Raw genomic sequence first — 14,441 nt, forward strand, 5'->3', positions numbered from 1 at the left:
TCTGACTGGGCCACTGCTCCAACTCCCGAGCTTCAGCTCCTTAAAATCCCCCGTGTGAGCTCAGCCCGGCCCTCCCGGAGCTCCCACCGGGCTGCGACAGCCCCGGGAGAAACCCGGGACAAACCTGGGGCAAACCTCAGACAAACCCAGGACAAACCCGGGACAAACCCGGGACAAACCTCAGACAAACCCCGGACAAACCCGGGAGAAACCCGGGAGAAACCCAGGACAAACCTCAGACAAACCCCGGACAAACCAGGGACAGCTCCGTGTTCCCGAGCTTCTCATTCCCGCACCATTCCCGGAACATTCCCAGAACATTCCCAGTACATTCCCAGTACATTCCCACACCATTCCCAGTACATTCCCACACCATTCCCAGTATGTTCCCACACCATTCCCGCACTATTCCCAGTACATTCCCAGCACATTCCCGCACCATTCCCAGTACATTCCCACACCATTCCCAGTACATTCCCAGAACATTCCCAGTACATTCCCACAGCATTCCCAGTACATTCCCAGAACATTCCCAGTACATTCCCAGTACATTCCCACACCATTCCCAGGCCCCAAGGGCTCCATCCCTCTGCCCGGTGCTGCTGGAATCTCCTGACACCCGAACCTCAAACAGCTCCAAGAGTTCCTCCCCACCGCATTCCTCAGATATGTCAAGGGAAAATCATTAATCTGCAAAACACTGGAAGTTGGAGATTTCTTTCACACGACCTGCAGCATCGGCCTCATCCTGCAACAACTGGAGAGGGATTTATCAAAAAGCTCAGGATGGGAAATTTAAGGTGTTTAAGTGAAGTTTCAGGAAGATGCTGTTTGAGGAGGTTCAACGACCTCCTGCTCCACAAAAGACTTTAAGCTTAGAAATGAAGAGACTTCAACCCCCCAAAAAGTGTCATTCTGAAATGCTCAACAGCCTTTAATTCATTTTGAACCTAGAGGCAGAGAAAAAAAAATAGGCAAAAATACATCACAGCCTTAATCTAGGGGGAGTAAGAAAAAAATCATTATTTTTATAGCACATAATCAGACACTTACAAATATATTTCACTGGAGGAAGGGGTAGGAATGTGCATTTCCTATTTCCTTTTCAATATGGCCACTATCCTGAACCTGCACAAGTCATTCCTAAACCAAAAAGAGAGATTTAAAAATCAACAAAAGGAGAGAAAAACCCTTGCACTAAGGAAGGGCATTCGACAGTTCCAGGTTCATGTTTCAACATAACTCAGCATCTGGATATGGGGTGAGGAAACACACTTCTGTTTTTACAATATAAATAGTATTTGGGAAAGGTTCTACATATGGATACAGCAACGGTGCTACTGCAGGACTCGAGCATGCAGAGGAAATTCCCCGTCGCTCACAACCACTCATCCCATCCCACCCTTCCCTCCCACCACAAAAAAAAAAAAAAAATTCCTCTGCTGGTTAAATTTCCCTTTCAATTGTTTTAAATATTTTTCTCGTGGCCTGGCAACATTCTTAGTCTTTTTATACAGCAAGTTTTCTATTTAATCACATTTCAACCGACAGGAGACAGCTCTGGAGGAGGAACAACCGAGGCTCGGGAGAACCTTGCCAATTTTTTTAAACTTTTATTAGTCTCAGTTTGGTTTTATTTGTGGAGACACCTACTGAAAATGTCAAAAACTCTGAAATAAAATAAAGAAAAAACCCAAAAGCAGAACCCTGTATCCAAGGTCTTGCAGCCACGCACATGAAAAGGACCCACAGCACAGGCAGGAGAAAGGATGGGAACTCCAATCCTCAAGGGAGAACAAAACCAAAGTAAAAAAAAAAATTAAATTGCTTTTTTCTATCTCCACTCTTTCACTAGGACAGTTTAATACCCATGGAGTCTCTTAAGATGCTAATCTACCATCTGCTAGCCCACAAATCCTTCCCACTTATTCCCTTTAAGATCCAGCCAGAGCGTTGCTTAACAGCCTCTCCCGGAACAACGACCACCTTGCAAAGGGGCTTAAAAATAATCATAAAAACAAGAATATTGTCTCTTTCCATCCAGTAATTTCAGGGAATTTAGTGGAAAAGATTGCAGTGCAGCATTCCAGGTTGCTCAGCTGGCCCAGGTGCCCTCTTCCCCCCTGTACCTGAACCTTCCCAGCTCTGCCACAGCCCCTTTCCAGCTCGGGCCTCCTTCTCTCCCTCTGAACTGCCTGAGGTCCTCCAAAGAGAGTGGAAGACTTTGCAGTGACTTCGGCAGAGTTTGCATCAGGCTCTTTCCCAAGCACTGCTCCACATCAGCTCTTCAGCCCGGGGGCATTTCCAAGGTCCAGGTGGGAGCTGCCCAGTCCCCACTTCAGGGCTGGGCTTTGCCTTTAATGCTCCTTCAGTCCTCGGTGAGCTGAGTCCAGTCAAAGGCAGGGCTTGCACTCCTCTTCCCCAGGAGTAACTCAGTCTTTACTTAAGGAAAGGATGTCACAACAATCAGATGTTTGGGGAATTTCTTCTTTAATAAGGTAAAAGAAAAACATACAAACACCTCCCAAGCTTCTGTCATGGAATGATTCTCACACTAAGGAGCACAACTCAAAAAAAAATTTAAAAATTAAGAGACAAAGGAAAGAGAAATGTCCCTAAGGGAGAAGTGCTGTCGGGGCAGCCCCTGAAGCTCTCGTGAGGAATTAACACAAGGAGCAGCAGCACACCTGCCAGACCTGGGGGGCACACTGAACTCAAAGCCATGCTGATCCTGAACTAGAAAGCAACTGTGATGGCAAAGATGGGGAAGGAGGATGACAGGAATGAGCCAAACCTGGCCATTTCTTCCCTAAGCCCCTCCCTGGTGACGTGGCAGCGATGCCAACATCCACCCCAGGGCTTTCAGAGAGCCAATGGCAGAAACATCCCAATGTGAACATTTCTCCCCCCACCTTCCCCAGCTTACAAAGACAGTGTTTCTTTACAAAAGAAGAACCCAGAACATCCCAGGACATCTGCTCTTGCTCTCCCTCTCCCCACTGTAACATCAGTCATGATTCGTTTCGGGGTGAGGGGGGAGGATTTCATTTATTTTCTGTTTTAAAGCCATAATCTAGAAAAATGTTTTGTGGAAACTTTCGTTTTCCTATTTTTGCTTGCTTTTTTTTTTTTAATAATGCTCATTCATAGAAAACTTCACAAAGGTGGTGTCTATGTACAGAAAACACGATTCCAAAGGCTGCTTCAGTAGTCAATGTAATAGCACCTTGAAAGACAAAAGTTTGATAGGTTTGAAAAAGTCATTTTGTTAAATTTTAACCCTTTCCTCATAAAAAAAGAACCAGTCACAAAGCTCCATCTGTAGAAACTCTTCCAAGGTCTCCGTGTGAAAAGCTGAAGGGTTTCCAAGCTCCCCAGCTCTTGGTCAGCAACTCCTGGCAAGGTCGAGGTAGCAGCCAGACAGGGATTTCCTGCAGTCCAAACCAAGAGGAGATGAAAGAAATTCACAGCAGACTATTGCACAGGGCTGGTCTTCCATTCCACAGATTCCTATTTATGTTTCCATGAACTCAAAAAGGGTTAATTGAATATTTTGGATGAATCCTGGTTAAAACATGTTGCTCTGAGTCCCAGGCTGGTACTGTGTCTGCAACAGGCTCTCCATAAAGGCCAGGTAATCTGGGGTTTGTCCATATTCTTCAGGATTTCTGGGATTCCCCAGCCGGGGACGCTTGGCAGCTCTCACTTCATCTCCCGAAAATACATCTTCCTGAGGGGCCCCAGTGCTGAGGGACTGCAGGAGACACAAAACAACCTTTAGGGGCTAAGCAGGAGCACAGGGAGACACCCTCAGTCCCCTTAGGCTGGGAGCAAGCTGGGCATTCTCCAGCCTCATCACCTGGTTAAATGAAATGGCCTTAAGAGGGCAAAGCACCAGGTCTGAGAACATCCTGAACGTCTGGAACCAAAACAAAGATATGAAGCAAAATCCCTCAACTTTTCTAGGCTCAGAAATTCCACTGTATGCACTTAAAGACAGCCTGATCTTGTAGATTAAGAGATTTATAGGTAAGAGCCACACTCTAAATCTCCAGTTTGGTGAGAAGAGGGGGTTTGGTCCCACAGTGATAATCAGTTCTTCAGAAACCCCTGAGCTGCAGCCCAGCTCACCTCACACTTGGACAGGATGACTCCATATAACTGAATTCATATGGTGTAAAATGATCTGAACATGATCTTTTAACCAGAGAAAATAAAGCTCTGAGCTGAACACATGCAGGGGAAAGTTATTTCTGTGCCTCTCAAGCATTCATGGCCAGGATTTCTTCCACTCTGTGTGTTTTGGGAATGACAAGCAGTTTTACAGCCACAGAAATTGGAGGCTGCCTTCACCTAATAGCTAAAAAATACATGAAAAAAATGTGAAGGAGTTCTGTAAGCTGCAGCTGGTTTCTTATTTGCTATTGTGGTACCCACCAGGCGAGACTTGACTCTCTTGGGAAGCTCTTCCTCCAAGGTATAAATATCCCCACGCTTCACCATTAGCTGAGAGCCATCTTCAAACTCCACCTGCAGGGAGGCAGAAGATGAGCTCAGAAGCAGCATTTGAACAGCTCATTCCCATCCTGACCCACAGCTGGGCCCTCCAGGAACACCCAGCAAGCACCAGGGGCCAGCTCCCATGGATGTCTCCAGGGTTGCTGTGGAATGAGCACTCCCAAGCTCTGGTGAGGATGCTGAAAGTGCTGCTTTCAGTGCTCTTCAGGCACCTCTGTCTTATCCAAGTGGATTCATTCAGTGCTCCATGGATCCCAAAATATCTGTACTCCAGCTGGCCCAGCACCTCACATTTCTACTGATTTTTGATTCATATCCTGAAAAAAGCAGCTTTTCATTTTTAATAAAAGCAGCCCTGTATTCAGGCCAATATGGTAATAAGAACTTCTTTCATCTTAAACAAAGCATTTTCACAGGTCACAGGGAAACAACTCCAGCTACTAAAGTATATTTGTATTTCAACCAGCAGAAATAGTCAGCCAGGTACAAAAAACTCCTCCCATGAAACCCTTTTTGCTAAGCACTGATTATATCATGAATTATGCATCAGATGTTCCATGGATGTTTATTCATAGAAACGTGCACAGCAAAATGTTAAAACTATTAAAAGTTTTTAAGGGATTCTTATTTCCTTTGCCCAAGACTTTAATACACTTTTCTGTGTAAAGCAGAAGGACACAGAGCACAGTTTAATAGGGGTGTCAAGTTCAGGCTGGACAAACTCAGAGGGAATAAATCATCTGTGCTGCCAAATCCTCCTCCTGCTCTGCCCACCTCCCTGGTGCAGGCTCAGCTCTCCCAGCCTGGAGCAGCACCCCAGGGACCCCTGTGCCTCACTCACCTGGTAAATCTGACTGATCTGGGCTGCAATGAACTTGGCCTTGTAGATGATCCCATCCGTCCACTGCAGCTGCACCAGCTCCCCCTCTGGAGGGGGCCCCATCTGGATGCAGTCCCTGCTCTGGGGACAGAGAGAGAGGGCTGAGAGACACAACTCCAGCACAGCTCAGGAGCCAGAGGTGTGCTAAAATCACATAACATGGGAGCAAGCAATAAGATTCATTTCTGCTTGTGATTAATATTGGGCATCTCTAACAAAACCAGCCTGAGAGACCAGCAATCAACTCTGGCAGCTCCTTCTGCTGCCAGCACCCAGTTCATGGACATTTCTCATTACAAATCCCACAGCATCACATCTCCTGTATCTCAGAAACATGCAGGGCAACTCAGTGAATCAGTGGCACAATCAGGAAGGCAATGCATGAGCTGACAAATCAGCCTCTTCTAGACATTCCCTCTATTAAGTGAATTCCCTGTTTTGCACCAGATCTGCTTACGGACAATCTGCTTCCCCCATGAATCACACTTGTCAGTTGAAAAATAAGATTATTCAAGCACAAAACAAATAGGATGAAATTTAGAACAAACACTGCTTTCTGTGAAGTCATCTGCATTCAGCAAGACCACATCTTTGTAAAGCAACCAAAAAAATAAATGAGATCATGTCAGAAACAAGATCTGTCATGAAGAGCAGGATGAGATTTTCTAGGCGAGCAGCAACTTAAAAATTAAAATGAAAAAGTAAAGTTTAGCTTTGCTGTTCCAGCCCAAGGCACAGACCACAGTTTGTGTCCCCAGAGCTGCCTTACAATGATGCTCTCGGGGTAAACGTTGTCACTGTAGGAGCCATCATCGAAGTTCACTTCGTAGAAGGTCTGGGTGCTGGTGCCAATGACCCTGCAGCGATAGTAGAGCCCGTTCCTGTTCTTGGTGATCACTGTCTGCCCCAGGGCCACCTCCCTCCGGAACGGCACCTGCGGGCGACACAGCAGGGTCAGCTGCCACCCACAGCTGGAGACTGCCCAAAATTCCATGGAGTCATGGAATGGGTTGGGTGAGGAGGGCCCTAAATCCCACCCAGTGCCACCCCTGCCATGGCAGGGACACCTTCCACTGTCTCAGGTGCTCCAACCCCAATGTCCAACCTGGCCTTGGGCACTTCCAGGGATCCAGGGGCAGCCCCAGCTGCTCTGGGCACCCTGTGCCAGTGTTTTACCCTCTTCACAGCCAGGAATTCCTTCCCAATACCCCATCCAAACCAGTCCTCTTGCAGATTAAAGCCATCCCCAGCAATGGCCTCCTGGGCAATCCCTCCGCATTAAATGCGCAAAACGTTTTGAGCCAGCACGGGTGGGGAGAAATTATTTAAAAAAAACCCCAGAAACAAAACAGCCCAACAAAACCCCAAATCCCCCAATCCACCCCCCAGCACAGGAGCCCCGAGCCCAGCCCAAAGCCTACGTTCTGGTTTGCTGCTTTGTGCTTGAAGCAGGTGATGGACACGACGTAGGGCCAGTCGTCGGGCTCCATGGGCACGCCGGCCGCGTGCGCGCACGTCACGTGGAACGACGTGGAGCAGTGCTCGTAGGAACACTGCACACAGGCCCCCGAGACCTTCTTCATCCTCTTCCTGCAGTACACACACCTCTGCAAGGGAGCACAGTGAGACACAAGGGAGTGAGACACAGCTCTGCAAGGGAGCACAGCTGGAGTGAGACAGCTCTGCAATGGAGCACAGCTGGAGTGAGACACAGCTCTGCAAGGGAGCACAGCTGGAGTGAGACACAGCTCTGCAAGGGACCACAGCTGGATGAGACAGCTCTGTAAGGGAGCACAGCTGGATGAGACAGCTCTGCAATGGAGCACAGCTGGAGTGAGACAGTTCTGCAAGGGAGCACAGCTGGAGTGAGACACAGCTCTGTAAGGGAGCACAGCTGGATGAGACAGCTCTGCAAGGGAGCACAGCTGGAGTGAGACACAGCTCTGTAAGGGAGCACAGCTGGAGTGAGACAGTTCTGCAATGGAGCACAGCTGGAGTGAGACAGAACTGCAATGGAGCACAGCTGGAGTCACACACAGCTCTGCAATGGAACACAGCTAGAGTGAGACAGAACTGCAATGGAGCACAGCTGGAGTCACACACAGCTCTGCAATGGAACACAGCTAGAGTGAGACAGAACTGCAATGGGGCATAGCTGGAGTCACACACAGCTCTGCAATGGAGCACACCCAGAGCTCAGTCCTCTGGAAGGAGCAGAGCCTGGAGCTGTGCAGAGACCCCAGAGCCCCCATGGGATGTGGCACAGGTGCCTGGCATGGCACGGAGCCCGTGGCTGCAGTGCCAGGGCTGAAGTGATGTTCTGCACCAAGGGGTCAGGCCCACACTGCCAGCCCTGTCTGTGTGCACCCACTGAGGATCTCTGCAAGCCAAGAAACTCCAGCAGGTATTGGCATTCCCTGCCTCAGCATTATCATTCCCTGCCTCAGCACCTCCAGTCCCACAGCCTTGCAGAGCCATGCTGGGCACAGACAGACTGGGCTCCAGTTTGGACTGGGCTCACTGGAACCAGGCAAACCCCCAGCAGTGGTACCAGAGAACTGCTGCACCCTCACACACAGCAGTGCACCTCCACTGCATTATCTCCAACAGCATCTGGATCCTCACAGGTGCACTGCTGGAAAATAACATTTCCATTTTTCTGAAAGAACAGAACCCAGGAACTGGGTGGCAATTTGCTTGATTATATTTAATGGGACATTGTGTCGAATAGATCTCATGGAATATAAAATCATATAATGGAAAAAAATACTGTGTGTTTATTTTAGATGCATAAGCATATCAACCATAAATATTTTATTGGCATCCATGTCAGATGAACTACTGTAGATAATTCAGTCAGTGTTGCAAACAAAAGAAATAAAAATATTGTATGAAAACACCCGATTTATGGGGGAGAACAGGTTTGAAATCTTGGAGACATTTTCACACTCTTTTTCTGCAAAGCAGACCCAATTATTAGGAAAATCAATATAAGACATGTGACTGCTTTAAAAAGAAATCACATTTTCTCAAAGCTAAAAATCCTGAGCCTGATGGCACTAACAGTGTGCAGGAGCTGTTGGGGAAAGAAGATGAATTTCCTCACTCCCTATAACAGCACTAATTCTTGTTTCCAGCCCCTCAGAAATACAGAAAAGGAGATTTTTGGGAATGCCAGTCTAAAGAATGGATGTTTGCACAATGTTTCCAGGATCCATTTGGAAACATCACTCAGTTTTTAACATTTCCAGGGATCTGTCACTGATCAGCAAATCCCAGAATGGTTTGGGCTGGAAGGACCTTAAAGCTCATCCTAACCATCCAGCCCTGTCCAACCTGGCCTTGCACACTTTCAGGGGTGGGGCAGTTTCTTTACCTTATCTGAGACTGGGACAAGGCAAATCAGGGCAAAATTTACATCACACACGTGAGACAAATGTACCTTTCATGGCTAAAATGAACAAATGAACATGCCCCTGATCATGGCACAGGGTAGAACTCCAAAACTTTCAAGGTCCCATCCAACCCAAACCATTCTGGGATTCCGGGATTCCTTCTCCAGGAACTTCTCTTCCTTGAAAGCAAAAGATGCCAAGGAACAGGAGATTTGTTCTTCCTTATTCCTGAGCAACACCCCACTCCCTGCCTGGCTCTGCCCCTCATTTATATGAAATAATTCCCATTCCTTCCTCTGAATTAACTGAAGGCAGTTTGTTTACACCAAAGATTAATTTGGCCTTTTTACACAAACGAACAAAAGCCAGGAAATTCAAAGCCAGAGCCTGAGTGCTGCCAGAACGTGGGTTTAGCCTTTAATAAGCTGAGCCTTTATCTCTCTGCAAACCATGTTCCAGAGGCAGATAAGCACCAGGGAAGTGCCCAGCAGGACTGAGGGGAGCCAATAGCACAGATCCCATTATTAATCTGTCGATATCCCCTGGTCCCAGCAGCAGGGAGAGCTGCTGACACACTGGGGGCTCAGGGAGCATTACCCCTCCCAGGGCAGGCTTGGAGCACCCTGGACAGTGGGAGGTGTCCCTGCCCATGGCAGGGGTGGCACTGGGTGGGATTCAAGGCCCCTTCCAACCCAAACCACTCTGGGATCATATGAAAATGGAGATCTGGAAGTGTGGGAGATGGGATGGACAGAAACAGCAGTGCCAGGTGCTGTGGGAAAGCTGCACATGGAGATTTAAAGGCATTTTCTGTGGGAGGGAAAAGAGTCCAAAGCACAGGAGAGAAATCTTCAGGATAAATGCACACCAGAGTCAGGTCACAGCTGAGAGTAAGAAATGGGCTGTCTGCTGCATGATGAACACTGCAATTCATTTACTCCACTGAGGAATGACAGCTAATTATTCCAAATTTCCACGTCATAAATAATTTACGTGCACAGGCCTGTAATGTGCCATCAATCTGGGAGCAGGAAACTGCAGTGCTGAAAATGGTGCCATGCCCACAAATGGACTGAAAAGTCTGTGCTTGCACAGGGACACCTGGTCCATGCTCAGAGAACAGGCTGTACCTTTCACCAGATCACTGCCACTCCTTGGTACCTCAGCCCTCATCACAGGAACTTAAAACAATACAAACATATTAAAAAATCAAATAATAACCATGGATAACTCCTAACCCCTCTCTCCTCCACTACCTTCATCCATTCACATCAACTGTCCTCACCCTTCATATCATTCCTTCTCTCCTTTGCCAGCCACAAAAGTCACCTTCCCACTTTTATCAAATACTGCACCAAGCCCATCATGCCAGAAGAAAACACAAGGTGGAAATGGAATAAAACAGAAGAAATCAAACAAAATTTCTTTCCAGAGCTCCAGGAGCATTTGGACAATGCAGGATAGGATTGTTGGGGTGTCTGTGCAGGGCCAGGAGTTGGGACTGATACTCTTTGGGGACCCTGCCACCTCAGGATGTTCTAGGATTCTGTGAAACTTTGCAGTTTTAATTGAGGAATGAAGGAGAATGAAGGAGTGGGTGCAGTGGGTCTGTGCAGAGGCTCTAGTAGGCACAGGCTCTGCTCTGGAGCAGAGCAAAGCAGCAGAGTCAGACACACACAGACACTGCCCTGGCTCTGCAGGGCTGCCAGGTAGCCAAGGAAGGGTTAATGAATTAAGTCATGTTTCCTCGTGAGGCTCCATTAAGCAATACAAGTGAGTGTTGTGTAAAAGGATTTTAAGTTCAGCGTTACAAGTGCTGGTAATGAAGAGGATGCACGTTGGAAGTGTCAGCTGATCCATAAAGAGCCACGGCTGCAAGATTTATCACCCTGGCATTGCACTGCCCCATCACTCCTGCTGAATAATGAATGCTTTTAACATTCACATTTGTGTACAAAACCCATTTGCACAACAGAGAAATAACTCTGGAAGCAGGGATAGGTTCCTCCTAATCTCTCACCCGGGCTGGCTGCACTAAGTAGCAGCTCTGTTAACGAATCCATCAGCACTAACCCATCTATCACTGCTCCAGCACCTTCCCCATCCCACACTGTGTCACCCAGCTGACTTCTGTACCAAAAAAAGCAGCGAAAGCACAATTTATTTTGCAATAACACACTACAGTGATGGAGCATTAACTAACATTAAGATAAATTGCTCTGAGCTAATGAATCGTCCATTACTAATCCCTCAGATGAAGCCACACAGCTAAGTAACAACTTGGAGCTGGGCTTGTATTAAAATCTTTGCAGTCTTGCCTTGCAGTCAGGGTCACAGAAATGTTTATTCATTTCTACAAGAGATTTCTTGATAGAAAAAGAGAAATGTTGTAGGGAAAGATGAATTAGAGACGAACAAGTCAGCTCTTCTCTAGTCACCACATTCCTGTGCACTCCTGCTGTCAGTACCTGGAGTAAACTGAGTTTTCAGGCAGTTTACACCTGACTGCAGGTGGGAAGGAGTCCCAGGCTCTGCCCAGGGTACAGCACACTCCCAGAGAGTAAAGACACATGTGGAAATCAGAGCTGGCTGTGTGTCTGACAGGGCTCAGCAGATACAAACAGTGCAGCTTTTGTTTGGAAATGAGAGCGAGATCACCTCCAATCTCAGCTGCTTTATGAACCCACACAATGTTTTCTGTCTAGTTACAGCTTTTCCCTCTTGTTCCCAAGCACTGTCCCCAGTAAAAGACACCCACCAGTTTCCACCTCTGCTCGGGGATGGCGCTGATATCCACAGGATGACGCTCGATGACATTGAGGAAACGCGCCTCGGGAACAGCAATAGCACAGATCACGTGCACCCACCTGGGGAGCAAAGAGAACACACAAATCAGGGCCTGCCATTACTTGAATGAAATGCTCAGGAGGGCAGTTAACATTTCCCTGCCTCCCTCGGCATCGAGGCACATTTCCAGGGGTTGGCATCCTTGGCAAGGTTCCCAAGGGACTGCTGATCAGGGTGGCTCAAGATAAATGTCTCTGGAACAACCGAGATCAACCTTCTTTTACACCTGACTCTGCACAATGCTAAACATTCTCCGAGGAGACTTCCCTCTGAGAAACAACCACATCCAGCAGGGGTTCAGAAGCTCTGCTGTTGAGCAGCCTGGTGCACTGTAGGGCAGCACAGACACTTGGGCTCCTCCCACCCCATCAGCGAGGAGCAGTTCCCTCCAGAACACCAAAACTTGCTGCTACCACTGAGCATTAAGACCAAATTCACAAGACAAGCAGATCAGGTGCAGTACAGGAGGGAAATGCACTCAAAGGCAGCACTCACCGGCCATCAGTGGTCATCTGGAGAGCTCCTCCCCTGAGATTGCACAGGCAGCATTCCTGCGGGAACACAGCTCCTTAGGACGGGACCCAAAAGCTCTGCCAGGCTGTTCACCCTCCCCAGAAAGTGACTGCATCCCACCTGGGATGTCAAAGGCAACCTGAGCCCTCCCACCACCCACGTCCTGGCAGCAGCTGAGTGGTGGCAGCCGTGCTGTGCCCGGTCCTTACCGCTGCCCAGGCGCCGGCCGAGCACCGCGAGCACGCCCAGCTCTCGTTCACCAGCTCCGGCCGAATCCCGTAACAGCCTGCAAGGAACAGCACAGCCTGGTCACAGCAGGGCCTGGACAGCAGGGCCTGGACAGCAGGGCCTGGACAGCCCTGCCCTGGACAGCCCTGCCCTGGACAGCACTGCCCTGGACAGCTCTGCCCTGGACAGCTCTGCCCTGGACAGCCCTGCCCTGGACAGCTCTGCCCTGGACAGCAGGGCCTGGACAGCTCTGCCCTGGACAGCACTGCCCTGCTGCACCCCATAGCTTCTCAGCTCACAAGCAACTCTGAAAGCATTTGAGGAGCTGTATTCAACAGACTCCAACAAAATGGGAATTGGGACCGGCAGGTCTGAAAACAAACAAACCCAAACCCCTCTCACAGGTAACCCTCATATTGGTTTTTCACTTTCCTAAGGACTACAACAGCAAGACTTTGTTTCTTTAGGCAGGAAATGGGTTCCAAAGTGATGCTACCACTGCTGGAGTGCACTCACACATCAAAAAGGGGAAGGGCACTGAATTCTGGCAAGGCTGAAGCAGTTACTTTTGCTGTGTGGTGTTATGAGGAAGGACAAACCAAATAATACTGCAAGAAAATCAAATACCTGCATTCCACATGGTTAACAGTATTTAACTTATGGTTAAAGGAAGTGTTAAAAACATCTCATTTTACAAAGCATCAATTACTGTAACATGCAAGCACCAAATCCTCCTTCAACAACACCAAAACAGTCAAGTGGTATTAGAGAGACAGGAAAATAAGAACAAAAAAATTCCTTAAAATTCTATAAAAGGCACTGAGGTTTGTCACGGAAAACAATGGGGAAAAGACACAGATACAGTTTTGGAAAAGTAGATCTGTGTGATTCCTGCAAGCTTATAAACTGAGTGGAAAATTGAAGATGAGCATCTCAACTAACACACAGCTCATTCCATCCAGCCTCTATCCTTCCCAAGAAAATCCCATCCAGCTTTCACCTATCCTAACAAACCAAACAGAAAATTTCAGCTGGGAACAACAAACTCAAATTACCGAACTAAACTTAAAAGAAGACATTCAGAGAGCACTGGGATTGCCACCACAGCCTGATTTATAAATATCATCCACTTAACCAGATAAACAGCATGTCAAAAAAAGTCAATACTATGGATCTGCAGCTGCTCTCCACTTTTGAGGTCTCTTTTCATCATATGGCAAATCAGGGAAGCAAATTCCACCCAGGCCTAGAACAGGGACGGGGTGTTCAGTCCAAAACTGAGCTCAGGGAGAGCCAGACCATGAGCACAACCTCAGGCTGCACCAGGGAAGGTTTAGACTGAAAATTAGGAAAAAATTCTTCATGGGAAGAGTTGTAAAGCATTGGAACAGCCTGCCCAGGGCAGAGGTGGAATCACCCTCCCTGGAATTGCTCAGGAAAGTCAGGGATGTGGCACCCAGGGACAAGGCTGGTGGTGGGCAGGGTGGTGCTGCTGGTCTCATGTTTGACCTCGGTGATTCTGTGAGGGCAGAACAGTCCCATTTACTGAACCCCAGGCTGTCCCATGAGGATAATCCAAGCAGACCAAGAAACACATGCTTTTAAAATGGATTTTGTCAGTGCCTCAAAAGCTCAGACACCTTCCCAAACCTTCCCCTGGCTGCTGGAACCCAGCACAGCTTGAGAGGGCACTTCCCAAGAACACACAGGCTGCCAGCTGGAAATACAGTCAGCCAAAATACACCTCACCACTGCAATCCTGCAATAAAAGCAAATGGATTCTCTGCAGCAAAGTCAAAGGATGTCACAGACCCAACGAGGCACTGGAGCCTCCATCAGATTTAACATCTGTCCTGTCCTGGCCTCAAGGGGAGAGCACAGACAAAATATAAAACTGAGTTTCTCTAAGAAAAGAGGACTCTCAGGTCTGAGCTTGCAGATTAACATCACCTTGCCCACACCCCTTTGTCCTTAAATAGAATTTGGCCACAGAAACCATCCTGACAGACTGGACTACTGCAGGCCTCAGGATGGACAAGATGCAGCAGCCCTGAACTGTG

At 48.0% G+C, this 14,441-nt stretch overlaps 1 protein-coding gene across 2 annotated transcripts in view; it reads right to left on the reverse strand.

Moving 5' to 3' along the window:
* Positions 1 to 830: 830 nt before the first annotated feature.
* Positions 831 to 14,441, reverse strand: part of KDM4B (lysine demethylase 4B) — a 70,487-nt gene continuing 56,876 nt past the window's right edge. For both annotated transcript variants that reach the window (XM_062510255.1, XM_062510254.1), the window contains exons 16-23: positions 12,363 to 12,439; positions 12,136 to 12,191; positions 11,552 to 11,660; positions 6,820 to 7,005; positions 6,168 to 6,332; positions 5,360 to 5,479; positions 4,438 to 4,530; positions 831 to 3,754 (exon numbers count right to left, since the gene is read on the reverse strand). In XM_062510255.1, coding sequence (XP_062366239.1) covers positions 3,569 to 3,754; positions 4,438 to 4,530; positions 5,360 to 5,479; positions 6,168 to 6,332; positions 6,820 to 7,005; positions 11,552 to 11,660; positions 12,136 to 12,191; positions 12,363 to 12,439 — 992 coding nt within the window. In that variant the 3' untranslated portion in view covers positions 831 to 3,568. The remainder of the gene's footprint in view (positions 3,755 to 4,437; positions 4,531 to 5,359; positions 5,480 to 6,167; positions 6,333 to 6,819; positions 7,006 to 11,551; positions 11,661 to 12,135; positions 12,192 to 12,362; positions 12,440 to 14,441) is intronic.

The sequence above is a fragment of the Cinclus cinclus genome, chromosome 28 (genome assembly GCF_963662255.1).
Source record: "Cinclus cinclus chromosome 28, bCinCin1.1, whole genome shotgun sequence".
NCBI classification, from domain to species: domain Eukaryota; kingdom Metazoa; phylum Chordata; class Aves; order Passeriformes; family Cinclidae; genus Cinclus; species Cinclus cinclus.